This window comes from Perna viridis, chromosome 2 (genome assembly GCF_037379345.1).
Source record: "Perna viridis isolate PV_CMFRI_1.1 ecotype Kerala chromosome 2, ASM3737934v1, whole genome shotgun sequence".
Classification (NCBI taxonomy): domain Eukaryota; kingdom Metazoa; phylum Mollusca; class Bivalvia; order Mytilida; family Mytilidae; genus Perna; species Perna viridis.
Genome location: NC_142446.1, coordinates 41,275,416 through 41,291,455, shown reverse-complemented (window position 1 = coordinate 41,291,455; position 16,040 = coordinate 41,275,416). Strand labels below are relative to the sequence as shown.

At 32.9% G+C, this 16,040-nt stretch overlaps 2 protein-coding genes across 8 annotated transcripts; both read right to left on the bottom strand.

Annotated features, from left to right (window-relative positions):
- Positions 1-1,216: 1,216 nt before the first annotated feature.
- LOC148625094 (uncharacterized) lies at positions 1,217-8,174 on the bottom strand. Of its 7 annotated transcripts, none has more exons than XR_015919854.1 (3): positions 5,146-5,278; positions 2,938-4,902; positions 1,217-2,666 (listed from the first exon to the last, which is right to left on the bottom strand). XR_015919854.1 is itself a non-coding variant. In XM_088568379.1 (2 exons), the coding sequence occupies exon 2, from the start codon at positions 4,883-4,885 to the stop codon at positions 3,761-3,763; it is 1,125 nt and encodes a 374-aa protein (XP_088424505.1). In that variant the 5' UTR covers positions 4,886-4,902; positions 5,844-8,174; the 3' UTR covers positions 1,217-3,760. The 7 variants fall into 7 exon arrangements, 5 of the variants coding, with proteins under 5 accessions (XP_088424505.1, XP_088424503.1, XP_088424501.1 ...); XR_015919855.1 differs by having other exon boundaries at positions 3,201-4,902; XM_088568379.1 differs by lacking the exon at positions 5,146-5,278 and adding an exon at positions 5,844-8,174 and having other exon boundaries at positions 1,217-4,902.
- A 151-nt stretch (positions 8,175-8,325) lies between these two features.
- LOC148625093 (uncharacterized) lies at positions 8,326-14,901 on the bottom strand. The gene is made up of 5 exons (XM_088568380.1): positions 14,747-14,901; positions 14,203-14,233; positions 10,997-11,140; positions 10,247-10,504; positions 8,326-9,052 (listed from the first exon to the last, which is right to left on the bottom strand). Exons 1-5 carry the CDS (start codon positions 14,747-14,749, stop codon positions 9,024-9,026), a joined length of 465 nt encoding a protein of 154 aa, XP_088424506.1. The 5' UTR covers positions 14,750-14,901; the 3' UTR covers positions 8,326-9,023.
- Positions 14,902-16,040: the final 1,139 nt, after the last annotated feature.

The window sequence follows — 16,040 nt, the reverse complement described above, 5'->3', positions numbered from 1 at the left end:
CTATTTGAGTCGTAAACAAAAATATGTGCAGATATAATATGATTATATTCAAAGTCCAATTTGTTTCAAGTGCTGTTGCAAAAACAATCAATTTTAGAACTTGGTCAACGACTGACATTTTTTTAAAAATTGTTCTTGATAGCCAAATCAGCCTAACATATAATCACCTGTCAGTAGAAAACGGTTAAACAGTTCATTTCTCGTTTTAAAAGTAGTACTTGAGTTGATTTGTTATTTCACTTTATCAACGCGGACTGGTATCCATGTCTGTAGGAAAGGAAACCCAGAAAACACTCTAATGTTTTTGACATTCAAATTTTAAAACCTTTGATAGAGTAATCAAGGGAACCAAGGTTATAGCGGTAATCAAAAGAATGTAATCCTGGGACAAAGACCAGACATGAAAAACAGACATACACAACAAAGAACACAAAGAAACTAAAAATATACATACAAAGTAACAAAAGCAATTGAGCAACTCGGACTCCACTAAAAACTGGGAGCTGATTAAAAGAATGTAAAATATACTCTGTCCAAATGTTCATTTCACATCCAAAAATCCTCTCACGACTGTGGTAAGGTGGTTTTCTTTTATATGTACATGTATGTATATTTAAGTAAGTTAACAAAAGCCTTTGTGTTGACTTGCAAGGTATACTGTAATTGCTAAGTTATATTGACAGAATTTATTGTATTTAACGGTTTAAATATTTTAACTGTTAGTTACTTCAGCAGTACGGATCATGTAAACAGTACGTAATTGATCTAGTAGTTTTGTTTTTTGACAGTCAGAGTCTTGGCCAAATGTTCTACATTCATTTTTCAGTGTAGATACAAGTACTTCTTGCAAGACGCAAATAGTTTATTCGTCGTTTAATATTGTAGTGTCCGGTTCTGCAATGCGCTTTATGGTGTGAATACTTTTATGTGTTATAATATTTATAATGTTATACACTTTCCGTTCATGGGGCTAACATTGTATTATTGCTATTATATTACAGGGTGCTTCCTTTTCCTGTAAAACAAGTTGACGGAAAGTAACCCAATAAATGTAGTATGAATTAGCAGTATTTTATTTTGTGCATTGACCTGGATTCGCAACCGTACTACATGACAAACAAAAACCCTAACAATAGCTCTTGGTTAGTAATGGTGTCCTGTAGCTGTCATGACCCGCTATTTTGGGAAACCATATATAATATTTAATATTGCTGAATGTATTTTATTGATTTTACTGTTTCAGATACATGTACATGTTTATTGATACACTAATTAAATGCAGAGATATTTAAGAGTAATCAAGGGAACCAAGGTTATAGCGGTAATCAAAAGAATGTAATACAAGGAAAAAGACCAGACATGGAAAACAAACATACACAACAAAGAACATAAAGTAACTAAAATCATACATACAAAGTAACAAAAGCAAATGAGCAACTCGGACTCCACTAAAAACTGGGAGCATGGACCAGGTGCACCGGTAGGGTAAGCGTCCTCTGCTTTTCTAGAAACACCCGCCGAGTTGCTCATAAAAAGTCAAGTCCGGGGTAGACAAACGAGGAAAGGAAAACTATGACCCGTTGAATAATTAAAATTTTTTACCACTTTCAATATAATAACGTATAAATGTATGTATGTTGTATGTTGTTAGATACAATTTCGTCTTGCGTGATAATCGGACAGTACGCAATCACACACACACACACACACACACACACACACACACCAAACATCCATTGGATCAGTATACGGTATTTAAAATTATAATATAGTATTATTTCCTAAGGTTTTCCTTATTGGCTTGGTTATTGGTCCGAGGCTAGCCTCATTCCAATATGGCTAGCTCAGTCAATATTGAAAACCTTCCGCAATAATATCTTTATTGACTAACTAGTCCAATATATCATATTGGTCTAAGCCATTATATGGATTTTAAACAGGCCAAAATCCGTTTTGGCGTACTTTTATGTTTTGTATTGTATTGGCAATTTTGGCAGTTTTTATCAAATTTAGGTTAGTCAGTTTACATGTATATTGATTGTAGATGGTCGGCGTTTGAATGTGTGACTCCTAGTACATTTATTAGTATTGATTTAAAAGGACATGCACTTGGCCAGGCCTAGAAACTGACAAAAATACGAATCTTAATCAAATTAACGAATCGCAAGGATAATTATATATGTAAGTTCTCGAGAAAAAAAGAGGGTGGTCGAAACCATCCGTTCCCAAATCGTTATTACAGTTTAAAACAAAAATAGCTGATAGTCTAAAATGTCTACAATAACGCGTGATTTTTTTTTTAATTAGACACTTAGACCGAATAATTGTGTACTAGACAATACTTATCTACACTGATACAATTATTTAAATAATATTGCTACACTCCTAAGTCGGTGATCCCCCTTCTCACAATGTATCATTCCGGAAGTTACAATTATACTTCAAATAAAGCTTAATTCTTTATAGTTTAATCATAAATCATATTTGTAACTTTAATTTCCTCCCACATGGACAGTGAATAGAATCAGGGCTACTTGAAGAACAAAGAATTATTGCTGCGCTTTATGGCATACATGAACATGTAACATATCTAACGACAGATCCAATATATCTTCCTTTATCATGGAATACGTTTCTGTAGTTGGTTGTAGTACCGTATGTTCGTCCTGCAAGCAATAAAAGACACGAGTCTTGATTGAAATGTAAACTTTGGAGATGGTTTCGTGCAGATTGAATCGATTAATAATTAGATTGACAGATTGATAGATTAACGTCTCACCACCAATATGTATTTTTAAGGTAGAATGTCGAGATGAATAGTGATTATATTCTACTGTTCAACAAAAAGCGTAACTATTAATTACATCGGTTTCAATAAAGCCTTTGATTTTTTTCTGATATTTTTCTTATTTTGGTAGGTGTTTTGCTCAAATTTACCGTTTCATCTTTATATGAAGAGCAGCGACTTCAGTTTTAAGCGGTTGGTTTCTGCCGGGTCCGGTTGTTGATCACATTCTTAGGGGCGATGGTAACAATTTCTGTTAGAATGGCATGGTCTTGAAATGATGTGGTTATAGAAAAGCGAGATAGTTACAGTATAACAATATTTCAGAATGTAGATTTTTTAAGTAACAATTAATATAAAATCCATACGCTGTAAAAGGTAGTGCTTCATGTACAATGTAGCAGAAAAAACTCACCGAACAATCGTTGTTCTTTTTTGTATACATGATTTTTATGCTTTACTTTTACGTCGCAATAGGCCTTTTGTATTCAGTTCTGTTTTTATTTTAAAAATCCAAACATTAATCTCCCACTTAAATAAACAAGTAGAAACTATAGAAACCACAATCTATAGAAACAGAAACAATGGAAACGTTATAAATGCTGGATACTTTCGGTTGGCGAAGTAATCTTAAAGTTTGATAATTCAACGAGTTATTTAGTCACTACTGTCACTATCTGTTTAATTTTGGTAAAATTATGATATATTTTATTTCATTGTATTCAGATATTGTAGAATAATTACAACGCCTACAAAAATTAAAATTACTTTCCTAGCTATTGTTATATCGTTAAAGACAGTCTATATACAAATATAGGGAGCTGTAAATAATTTCCTTGGTGTTTTGGTCATTGGTACCGATTTTCTACATCATACAGATAATTTCTTTTATTTGATGCGTGTATCTGTCTTTTAAGATTACAATTCCATTACAAGCGTCGCAAGGTTAGAAAAAAGTATATTTGTTTGTAATGATTAGGCGCTACTCCTTTTACAGTGACCACAGAGTACTTCTTTTGTAGCAAGTCTGAATTTAATATCAAAATATCCATAAACATACGGATTGACTATGTTATTGATAATCATCATTTGATCCATAAATTTGAAAATTGCTGCTTCCGTATCAGTGTTCTCTACCCAAAAGTAGCGGTTCCTGCATAAGGAGAATAACAAAGAAATCTGAGGGATACAAGATAATATGTAAGCAAGGCTGATTACCATGACCATGTACGAAAAGCGTGTGACGGAACTTGCAGACGACAGCTTTTTGGGTTTCTCTGGGTGATCTGTTGGAGATGTTTGGTCATCGGAAGTGAAGCCTTTGCTTAAATCGGTCACGCAAGTACTATTATTCGTGCAGTTAGCTGTAGAATCTTTATCAGTTTGCATTTTCTCTGATTTATATTTCTTGGTTTCATTCTCCCTTTTCATTTTGTTTTTCAGGGTACTGTATATTGTCTTCAATATAAGTAGGTTGATCACTACTAAAAATAGCATGACGAGAACCAATACAAGGGAGAGGACTAGAACAAAGGCTAGAAATGAGTTGCTACTTGCATCTACCTTTAAAACATTGGCTCCACAAATGTATCCAGTCACGTTCCTCTCGGGATTCGGAATTTCCAACTTTTCGTTCCATATGATGAACGGTGAAGCGAATCCCATCGACAGAAACACCACAACCACTAGACAGCAACGTCTTATGTTCAATGTCAATTGAAATCCGAACGGATGACAGACTTTCAGGTATCTCTGAAAAGTAATTACTACCAAAAGGAATATTGAGGAAAATGTGAATACGTTAAGAATCCACCAAACTATCTGGCAACCTAAGATATCCTGAAAGTTAACAGGGATCAAGGTTTTCCATAGTTCAAACGGTGCTCTGATTGCACATGCAAATATATCGAAAAAGGCCAAAAACGGAAAGAAATAACGATTGTCGCTTTTCTTCAGTTTAGTTCGGTAAACAACAAGCACTACAGCATTTCCAATGACTCCAACAAAGAAATATAAAACAAGGAAAATATCGTGAACTATGTACTTTCTGGCCTCTTCTGCGTTCCAGTTGGACAGCCTTTCGTTAGACGACGGCTCCATGCTACTTTGTGTAATAACTGAAAATAAGAAAATAAATAAATTGTAAAGACTTATAATTCGTAGTCATCAAAGTTAAATAAAACACACTTGAAATGCTGAGCTTATCCGAATATTCAAGACATCTTGATATATACCACTAATAAAAATATTCCTGCGATAGAATTTAAGCGGAATTAACACGATGAACCGTACTGATGTGGGTTTTTAAAAGACCCTTTTAATAGCTTCCTTGTTGTTACTGTCGGCCTTTAGCGTCTTACCTTCTAAATATGAATCAGATATATTGTTTATGAACGCATACAAGTATTGTAGTTATACATTTATAAATATTGTACGTCCGTATTTATAGTGAAATTTACTTTTTTAAGATACACATCACACTTCCTGGTAATCCCAATCTTAACAGCCACAATAATGTGATTAAATAAAAGGTTTCATATGAAGAAAGTATATACTGGTGAATTGGTTTCAAATGTAAGACATTTTTAGCTGATCTAAGTATGTAACATAAGTTGTTTGTGTTAAAACAAGTTTGTTAGGGTCATGTTGTTATAAATTAAAATCAACTTGATTAAACATTATGTGATTTAACATTTATAATTACAAATCCGTCAGTGTGAGATATGCGAGATATACTGTAACATACTGAAAAACATGGTCTCAGTCTTGTATTCTTTGCCCCCATAGGCTTCTATAGTATACCTTAAATATTCATGATTTAAAAAAAAATAGATCATGTTTTTCAATTAAGGAAATGTCTTAAGTAATTTTTAGGTCCAGTTTAGGAAAAAGGCACGAACTTTGGTACACCAGGACAGGTCAAACTAAAAATACACTTTTTCTACTTTCACTTCTATTTTGAGTTCATAAAATAGACCCCTTTTCTGAAGTATTATTTTTCATGAAAATATTGTTTTCCCCCCAAAACAAGTTATTTATGTCATAGCTTGATATTTACCCTGTACCTTTGATGAATAATGATAGTCATTTGCCAAGAAACAAAAACAGGAAAAGGCAAAAAGGAAGCGCTCTATATTTTTAGCACCTGCTCAGAAATATGTAATACAAGACTTATACCACATATAAACACGCATTACTAACTATAAAACACTGTTCTCTCCCCTTGTCAGTATATAAACATTTAATACCTCACAGACGAATTGATCTTATATTACAATGACAGCACTTTATTTTTTTCACAAATTCGTCGTTTGGAATATGTGTCAAGACAATTTGTTAAATTTTATGTGTTTTGTCCTCGTGTGTTTTTCATTTCAAATGACCTGGGATTTTGATTTTCGTACGTATTAATTATGCATCAAGCATAACTGGGGGATCAGACCTCAATGTTTTAGACCTGGACAAGTAAGGCTCGGGTCGGATCTCTGTATTAGTAATGACCCAATCCGATTTAAATTTAATCTTTAACTGCACTGTTCTTGACTTAGCACGTGTCAGATCGTGTATTTTAATCAGATTGAGTCATAGCCTGGCCAAGTATGGTTGGGTCTCAACACATTAGTCATACCTGGGCCAATTAAGGAGCGGGTCGGGTCTTACCGTTTTAGTCCTGACCTGGCCGATTTAAGTTAGCTGTCTAATGTCTAGTTATTACTTTTAGTGTAGTCATTTACCGTGAATGCTGCACCCAATATATGTTCATTTTCTACTATGCTATTCTCGAATCAGGGTTGTCTTTTTTGTTATATGTGTTTGCCTGATATGATCGATCAGACGGCACCCTATTGATTTTCGGAGGGGGAAGGGATATCTGAAGTTAACATACATGTAAACATCATCATATAAATCGAACGAGCGATCTCCTTTTATGTTAAAAAGGGACCTTTTTGCGCTACAACTCATTTGCGCTAGAAATCCTCTTGCGCCAGATTATTATTTCAAATTTCGAAGTTAAATTGCGCACGGACTTCGTTATTGCCATCAACGCATTATTTTTTTGTCATCTTCACCTCCGAACAAGTTGATTTTCTTTACGCAATACTAGTACTAGTCAGCACTCTGTTTTTAAAAGGAAAGACAGAAGTACCCTTTGAGACCAAGCTTTACCAAGTTACATATATTGAATTTGTACTTTGAAAGCGCATGTTAAACTTGGGCCTCTATACGTATTGTTTGGTGTTCACTTCCAGTTTACCTTTTTGTTGCTGGAGTAAATAGGGTCAACCATTTCACTGTACCTGTGAATAATGTTGGTTTTGGACCAGCTGCAGCCTGCCCTGTGGTATGAGGGTTTCCTCGTCGTTCATTGAAGACCCTTGTGTGGCCTTTGACTTCATTTTTTTCGATGGGGTTGTTGTCCATTCTCGATGTTTTTTTTTTTATTTTTATTTTTTTATTTATTTATTTTTTTTTGTAATTATTTAAGTTGCGAATAAAACATCATTGTTGTGCTTAAACTGTTTCGCCTGAGGCCTTCTAAATGCTATGCCTTTGAATTGCCTATATTCTTTTTTCAATACAATACTATATATCTACCAACGCACTCAGTTTTGCCTTCCGTATTTTTTGTTTTTTTTGTTTTTTTTGTTTTTTTGTTTTTTTTTGTTTTTTTTGTTTGTTTTTGTTTATATTTTTTTTTAATTTGAAAAATCTATGTTCCTCCTTATCTTGCTTTTGTCTTCTTTTGAACTTAAAGGTGTCCGAACTATTACTCAGAGACCATTTATTCGGTTCATACCCAACATGGATAAAAAAAAAGCAAGCAAGTTGCAAAATTTCAGAATGGCAGCCAAAACAAAACGTGATTTTTTTTAAATTTATAAAATAAGTTGAACTATTCATTTATGAAAATTACTCATACATTTGTTCTTGACCTGGCGCATTTTTCTTTCGAAAACTGCAATTTTTTTTTTCAAAAATGGTCGCCAAAATCGGCAAAATTTCAACATTGTAGGATTTCGATGAAAATTGATTTCTATGATAAAAATTAAATTGCATTTTAAATACAATAGTGGCTTTATAATTTGAATTAATCCCACCATTTGCAGGTTTTGGCGACTTTTTAGCTTGCAAACACAGTATCACTAGTTACTTTTGTCTCCGTTATTTTTTGTTTGGTCCTTCTTTTTCATATACTTGTTCTTATTTTAAAGTCCTCTATACATAGATCTTTTTGGCAAATCACTCCGACCCTTGGTGTTAATTTGGGTGAAATATACATCTTGCTTGAGTTTACTTCGAAATAAACATGTATTTAAAAATGCAATAAAGTAGAAATTCAGTTGTTATTTTGATAAATTGAAATGAGAAAAAAACTAAGTGGTGAGTTTGAAAAATCGTTAATGGCTTACAACTACATGTATAGTATTGTATTAAAACAATAAGGGGCAAATTTAATAAGGCAACATTCAATTTAAATAATACAAGATGGAAACAAAATTTGCCGTCAGATAGAGATATAGAAGGGAAACATGCCACAATGATGTTTTATTTTTATTCAATTGGTTTATTATAACACCTTATTTTGGACAAATAAAGCGAGAGTGAAAAAAAATGATAAGCCATGGCCGCCACGACTTCGCATACCTTGGTCATATTGTGGTCTAGAATTAGTAAATCGTGGTCACTACTTAATTCGTGGCAGCTATTTACAAATACGTGTATACTAATTACTAATTCATTATTTACTAATTCGTTGCAACAATATACTAATTTACGGCCACGATTTAACTTAATCGTTACCACGATATACTTATTTACGGCCACGATTTAACTTAATCGTTACCACGATATACTTATTTACGGCCACGATTTAACTTAATCGTTACCACGATACACTATAGCTAATTCGTGGATTTGTTTTCTCTTGCAGTGTTTGACCAAAATAAGCTTTCATAGTTTATGCTTAAATTTCAACATTGTAAAACTCTATATGTATTACAACTTTCATTCGAAAATACCCCAAAAAAATCACTCTAAAAACAAACTGAAAAGATGGACAGGCAGACCATTCAACTCATCCGATTAGATACTTCTTGATAAAAGGGATTAGCTTGGTAGAATGTTCTATAACAATTTTTTACTGAAATGTCAAAAGTTTCTCTTGCTACTTCCTGGTCTTCGATAGAAGAATACTGATATTTACAAAAAAGTTCACGATAGTTGCCATAAACTCCTTCTACTTTCCAAGAATGATTTTGATGAATGCTGAAACAGGAAGAAAGAAATATATAATTTTTATTAACTTATATTCTACGCTTTATTCACATGCGTATTTTAGAAAGACAAAAAGCAAACGTGTGTATCATAAGGTTTGTCCTGAAGAAGGATCTAAACTTTGGGTGATGAAATTAGAATGATATATTCGCACATTCCCCGAAAAAATCCGATTAAACCATGATATTGGAAAATCCCCTGTAATTAAACACATCTGAAAATGGCTGAGGAAACCAAACAAATGTCAGTGGGTTATATTCAGTCCACCTAGGGGGTCATAACAACATCCTAGTTCTGTTATAGTCGGTTACCTTTACTAAACAGCAGCTTGCCATGAAACAATCTAGAAAGTCGATTAAATAATATATTTTGGTTTAATGTCCTATAGGGAAGATAGTTCATGCATTCCAGCACGAAAACTTTTGACCAAATGAATAATTTGTCCCTGCTTTGTACTATTCTGACTACTTAATTGTGCTAGCTTACAGTTTCCACAGCCCGCATGTATTCGGACACATTATGATTTGAGTCAATCAGATTTTACATGTATCTTATATGACATGTACTTGGTGTAGAAGCAGTGACAACCAATGTTAAGAATTTGTTGAGACTCGGTCGGTAGCCGAACCCACGATTCCCCCAAAAAATGAACTCACGCTTTCATCAGACCCCGAGGCGTTTAGCAGGTCGAGTAAATGGCAATATAATAGTATAAAAAGATCTCAACATGAAATTTTACCATATTGAACATAAAAAAATATCTTATATCCAGTACGTGGAAATGGAAAATATGAAAAACAATAAGACATTTTCATGATGGATCATAAATGAAACCTTTTCACGGAGAAGGCAGTTCATTTAAAACTCTTTCTTTCCCATTCATGCCTGTTGTTAAAACACACAACCTTACATGAAATGTTAAAATTTGACTACCGTAACAACTTGTTTTATCTGTGCATAGAATATAAAGTACAGGGCTATTTCGAGCCTAACTGATACATGTAATATTTCAAGATGAGAGATGGCCATCATGGGATACCGGATTTCTGATCTACCTTAATATTTTTTACTATGAATTGTGTAATATGGCATTATTGTAGAAATGTTGGTTTCTAATGTTTCGGTTTGCAATTTTCGATACACCACTTTTGATCCAGATTATTCATGCACTTATACTGTACTTACTTTCATAATTTATGATATTTTCATCATCGGTCTTAGCATCGTTTGCAACTTCTATCATTTCGTTGATTTCCTCTTCTCGTAACCTCTCACCGTGGTTAATCATCGCTTCACGTAAATTGTTTATATTTATTTTTCCACTACGTTCAATGTCAAAAGTCCTAAATGCTTCTAGTAAATAGTCCTCTGTTTCAGGTGGGTTTTCTTTTTGTTTCTTACTTATTTCAACTAGAAGCTGTGCAAACTCAACCTTCATTTCATCTGCATTATAAAGCGTTAAAATATTTTACATTGGTTGGTATTCATTTACTTTTTTAACTTTTGTAATTTCTAGTCTTAAGTATTTGAATCGTTTACCGCGTTTACCTTTTAAGCCGAATGCATGAATATTTTAGAAGGTGTTTATCACAATTCTGTTTGATTTAGAAGACAAGGGAATTGATTGACGGGCGGCGATCTTATAATATATACATTTTTCTCTGCAGTATATGTTTATTAAGGAGTCTGGAGTGGATTTTAAAATGATGTTGTATTCATGTTTTTTTTATGAGAAATGCTTTATCTGGATTAACAAAATGTCAATTCTACTCATTTGTTTCCAGGAGCGGACGACAAATTTATGATACGTGAAATTTTGAACTTTTGTACGCCGTATGAGGATGTAATTTAAAAATACAGATGCTTTCTGCTAGAAAGAGGCCTTTATTTTAATTATGAACATGTTGATATGATAGACAAATGTTACACACTCACGGTTTTTATCATAAAAATGTACGAGTTCAGATATTTCCTCCTCTGTAGGATTCAGGCCTACCGATCTAAGAACAGGCCCCAGTTCAGAGGTAGATATGCAGGCATCACAATCTTTGTCAAACAAGCTGAAGATTTCTCTGTACTCTGAAAACAGAAAACATTTCAAGACTAGAAAAAAATTGTGATCATACACTCATTTAAGATTCTTCATAAATCAATACCTAGGACGCACATATAATCTCCACATATATTTTTGGTAACTTTAGAATTTCTAAAAGGTCATTTCAATCGAAAATATGTGTTAACGGTTTCTTTGACACATTTCGGAGGTCCTCCCAATCTTGGTTTTTTAGGGGAAATACATTTAAAGTGAAATAAATGAGTCTTTGTACAGTGAGTCCTCAACTCAGAAATTAAAGTGAAAAGTTTACATATATTATGCCATAAAAGATAGATAGATAGATAGATAGATAGATATCTTTATTCTCATAAACTGAACATAGTTATAGAGAAGATAACAAAATAATTTAATATATGCAGTAACTGCTGCATGTGTGGAAATACATACAATACATACAATATAATATGTTAACCAGGAGGTGCTAGTTTCGAAGAAATACATTTGATTAATTTACATAATTTTTCAAGCTCAACAATGTTTTCTGATGACATGATACGACAAAAATTTAAAATATTAATACGAGTAAGATAATCTGTAGACACATATTTACGACGTTCATTTTTAAAAGCATCACATGACATAATGAAGTGGAACTCATCGCCTATATCAGTGGAGCCACACAGGTATTTTGCCAGATATTGCTCATTCCGCAATTATCCAAAATACTTTTAATATAACAAACCCAATTGTTTTCATACCCGTAATTCATATAATATCTACAAAGAATAGACGATATCTTATTCTCACTGTTATTTAACCGAATCCAAAAATCTACCATTCTCAACTTGATCTTAATAGAAAGTAGATATTGACCAAGATCTCCGTACACCATATAATTAGGAGTTGACTGTTTTAGTTTTAAAATGTGTTTGCAAAAGTACAACTGTATTTTTTAAATTATATTTATATTTTCAAAGCCCCATATTTCACTTCCATACAATAATATAGGAGAAATTGCCTTGTCAAACATATCAAGTTGACATCTTATTGATAAATTATTAAATCTGCATTTTCTAATCACGGAGTACAACGCTTTCATATCTTGTTCTCTGAGGTATTTTTTTGTCGCAAGAAATTAACCATTACTAGAAAAAATGATACCAAGATATTTATATTGTTTAACTATTTCCAATTCTGTTCCATTTGTATAAAACTTTAATTTTTTTGAAACTTTACCTTTGGAAAATACCATTACTTTAGTTTTATCAACGTTAATTTTCAGCTTCCACTGATTACAATATTCTGAAAAAGTGTCCAAAAGTAGCTGCAGATCAGTGCTTGACTTGCAAGCAATACAGTGTCATCTGCATATAAAAGTAGAAATAATTTAAAATATAAATTCAACTCTATATCAACATCTGTGCTAATGGACTTTAGACCATCCAGATTCAAGTTTTCCAAATACTGTTCTAAATCATTAAGGTATAGCGAAAAGAGGAGAGGAGATAGGTTTTCTCCTTGTCTTACGCCAATTTCACTAGAAAAAATATCTGAGGTCAGGTTATTATTTCTTACACGGGATTTTACATCATTGTACATGTTTTTTTATAACCCTCAAAAATTTGCCATCAATATTATATAAAATAAGTTTATGTAGTAAAGAATTTCTATGTACAAAATCGAAAGCTTTTTCGAAATCTACAAAAGTAACAAACAATCTCTTTCCTCTAAGACGAAGTAGATCAAACAATGCATATAATGAGAAAATATGGCCAGTAGTTGAATATCCTTGCCGGAAGCCTGCCTGATTTTCATTTAAAATACTTAATTCTTCTGTAAAATTACTCAATCTTTGATTAAAAATCGATGTAAAAGACATATTTGCCTTGCCTGTACATTTTTTCATTCATTTTTTGTTGTTGTTGAAAAATAAAAAATTGCACATTAGAATGTACCCAAAGACCATATTTTCATATATTTTGGGGGAAAAGAAGAAACATGTTGAGCAGTATGCATATTGTATACAAATATTTCAGATTTCCGTTCATTTTAGCTTTAAATTATCAAATGGAGTGCCACCGAGAAGCATCGAACCTAAATATAAATTTTCATAGGAAAATCTACCAAAAAGTACAACCCTCATTTAAAATTAGGTACGTTTTTTTTGTTCAACTATGACTCTCAATCGGACATATACGAAAATGTAGCCAGGAATTTCAATTTTCATATTGCCAACTTTCAAGATAATCCAGGAGGTAACATTTTTTGTACCTAATTCGCGTAAATTATTTTCTGATCATGTGGGGAAGTTTCTGTAATTGTTTGATAGAAAAAAATTTATTATTAAAATCTAGACAAGAAAAATAGAACTACTACTTTCATAAGATCTAAATTTTCCATGGCGAAAAAAAAATCATAGCTTTCTGTCATGTTTATGTAAGGCAGTAATCGTTTAAACATGACATTGTCATTTTCAACTTCAATTTTCGAACGGCCAATACACTCGAAATAGTCCAAACGTCGCAGAAGGTTGCTGATTAGGACGGATCACATTTTTGGTCTATAATGCACTTCCTACTGCTGTTGTGTTAACTTGAAATACAATTGTCTAACAAATAGGACAAGTTATTACCAATTATATTTCACGTCATATCGAATTGCACTGCCCCCCCCCCCCCGAAATTGACACCTACTGAATTTTATTTCAAATGTAACGGGTACCACTGGCGGAGCTGAAAACTCTCAAACCCTTCCGAGACAACAGTCCTAATGTTAATCCAGGTTTTTTCGGTAGTTCATATGGCAAGTTTTTAAGGTTTTTGTGTGTTTTCTTATTTTCGTTTGTTCATTTTTTTTTATATGTATTTGCATTTTATTCTGTTATCAATAACATATCACTGTGTATGTAGATCGTCTCTGTTTTACATTTAAGCCATGTACATGTACTTTGATGTGTTTGAACTGTCCTTTTATTTTGACGCTTCGTTTTTTTGCCGATATTTTGTAAAAAAAAAAACGATGAACGGACGCAGTGCTACTACCCGGTATATGAAGTACATATGTATGTATAAATCTTTGTACTTACCCGCTATCTGCTCCTCTGTAAAATTGTCTGCCTGGAAAACAAAGGACTATATATTCTTTGTTCTTAAGTTTATTATAGATTTGTATTGAGAAGCATATAAGGCGCTTGGGTAAATGACGCGAAGAAAAGAATTTCAAATCTGTCGAAATATTGAAAAAAAAATGTACGTAGACTTAATATAGTTTTGCCTTGCTATATGCGTCATGATCACGTGATTATCAATACGCAATGGACAGTATGGACCAGCTCGAAGCAGGGAAGATCTATATAGAATTTAAGGTTCTCATTTGAAAAAAATTGATTCTTTAAAATACATGGGTTTACCATACAGAATTTCATCTGCGAATATTTTCTTCGAATCTTAATTACAAGCCCGTTCTGACTACTTTCGGTGTAAATTATCACACACGGTCTTTATTCAAAAGTAATGTTCAGAGTTATTGGAAGCATGTATAAACTGTAATACTGTTTGTTAAGTTATGTCGGTCAAATTTTTATAATTCAGACATGATCAAATCTATCGTGGAAAAAAGTAATAACTTACCATTTTCTGAATCTTTTATATCATTATGGTAACTGCCTAATATGTACACATTGTCATACTTGAACAAATCTACACAAATCTATCCAAAACAAAAGCACGCTTTATAAATGTGTTGATTCATATAATTGGTATATCTAAACAATGCACTTTAAATTTATAGCAATGTTTCTGTTCATAGATATACAATCACGAACAACAGTGCAATGAAGTAAATCAGAATGTCATGTCTTTTGTTCTAAAACCTCATTTAAGCTTATTGGATCGCTAGTTTACGGTTTCGTTCAATAGAAGATTAATAATTAAGATAACGAATATATGTTACAAAGAACGAGTTTGTTCAGTGTAATGAAGTCATAAAATATTTATTAGTATCTAGCTCGCTAGGTAGGATTAATTACATTATACTGACAAAGCAAACAATGGTCCAATATATAATGAATAATTATGGTGCATCACAAGATTAAAGCAATGGTTATGTTATTAAATTGATAATGTTAGAAAGCAATCGTCCAATGTTCACTGCTTCGTCATTTAAGAACAATCACTCTGTCTAAAGTTGTGCTGTGGTTCTCGATATTCAGCTTGAGCCTGAGACCATTCACGTTTTTTCCGTAAATAAATAAAGAGGTTAGTTTGTTGACAGTGTCAGATGGACGCCTGACATTTTTTTACACCAATACCATTGACTGTACATGTGGTCGGTGAGATAGCAGACCTAAATTAAAGGATATGAGACGCGATTTAGAGAAAATTTGAGTTAACGAGGTGAAACATATGTTTTCAGTCGGAATACCAATTACTGAATATGTATACTTATATATTTTGGTTGATGTATAGAGTAATCAAGGGAACAAAAATTCTAGCGGAAATGAAAAGAATGTTATCCAGGGACAAAGACTAGACATGGAAAACAGACAAACACGACAACGAACATAAATAAACAAAATGATTTATACCAAGTAACAAAAGTGAATGAGCAACTCCGACTCCACTAAAAACTTGGAGCATGGACCAGGTGCACCAGTAGGGTATAAGCGTCCTCTGCTTTCCTGGAAACACCAGCCGAATTGCCATAAAAAGTCTAGTCCAGGATAGACAAAAGATGAAATGAAAACCATGACACGTAAAACAAATCAGTTTTTATGGCGCAGATGGATACACCGTAACGATCCACGAGTTCATGGTGACGACCATAAAACTTATGTTGTGATGACTTCAATAATCTTGTAGCAACATAACCCTGTTCCAGAAGCCTAATTGTAAGAAGTCTAGCGCGATACAAACAGTCTGCGTA

Bases quoted from the DNA above. Each gene is read 5' to 3' on its own strand.
- LOC148625093 (XM_088568380.1), bottom strand. The intron at 10,505-10,996 runs GTGAGTGTGTAA...TTTATAATGCAG, and splicing joins ACATTTTTATGATAAAAACC to ATGAAATGAAGGTTGAGTTT. The intron at 9,053-10,246 runs GTAAGTACAGTA...TTCCTGTTTCAG, and splicing joins AAATATCATAAATTATGAAA to CATTCATCAAAATCATTCTT.
- LOC148625094 (XM_088568379.1), bottom strand. From the start codon at position 4,885: ATGGAGCCGTCGTCTAACGAAAGGCTGTCCAACTGGAACGCAGAAGAG.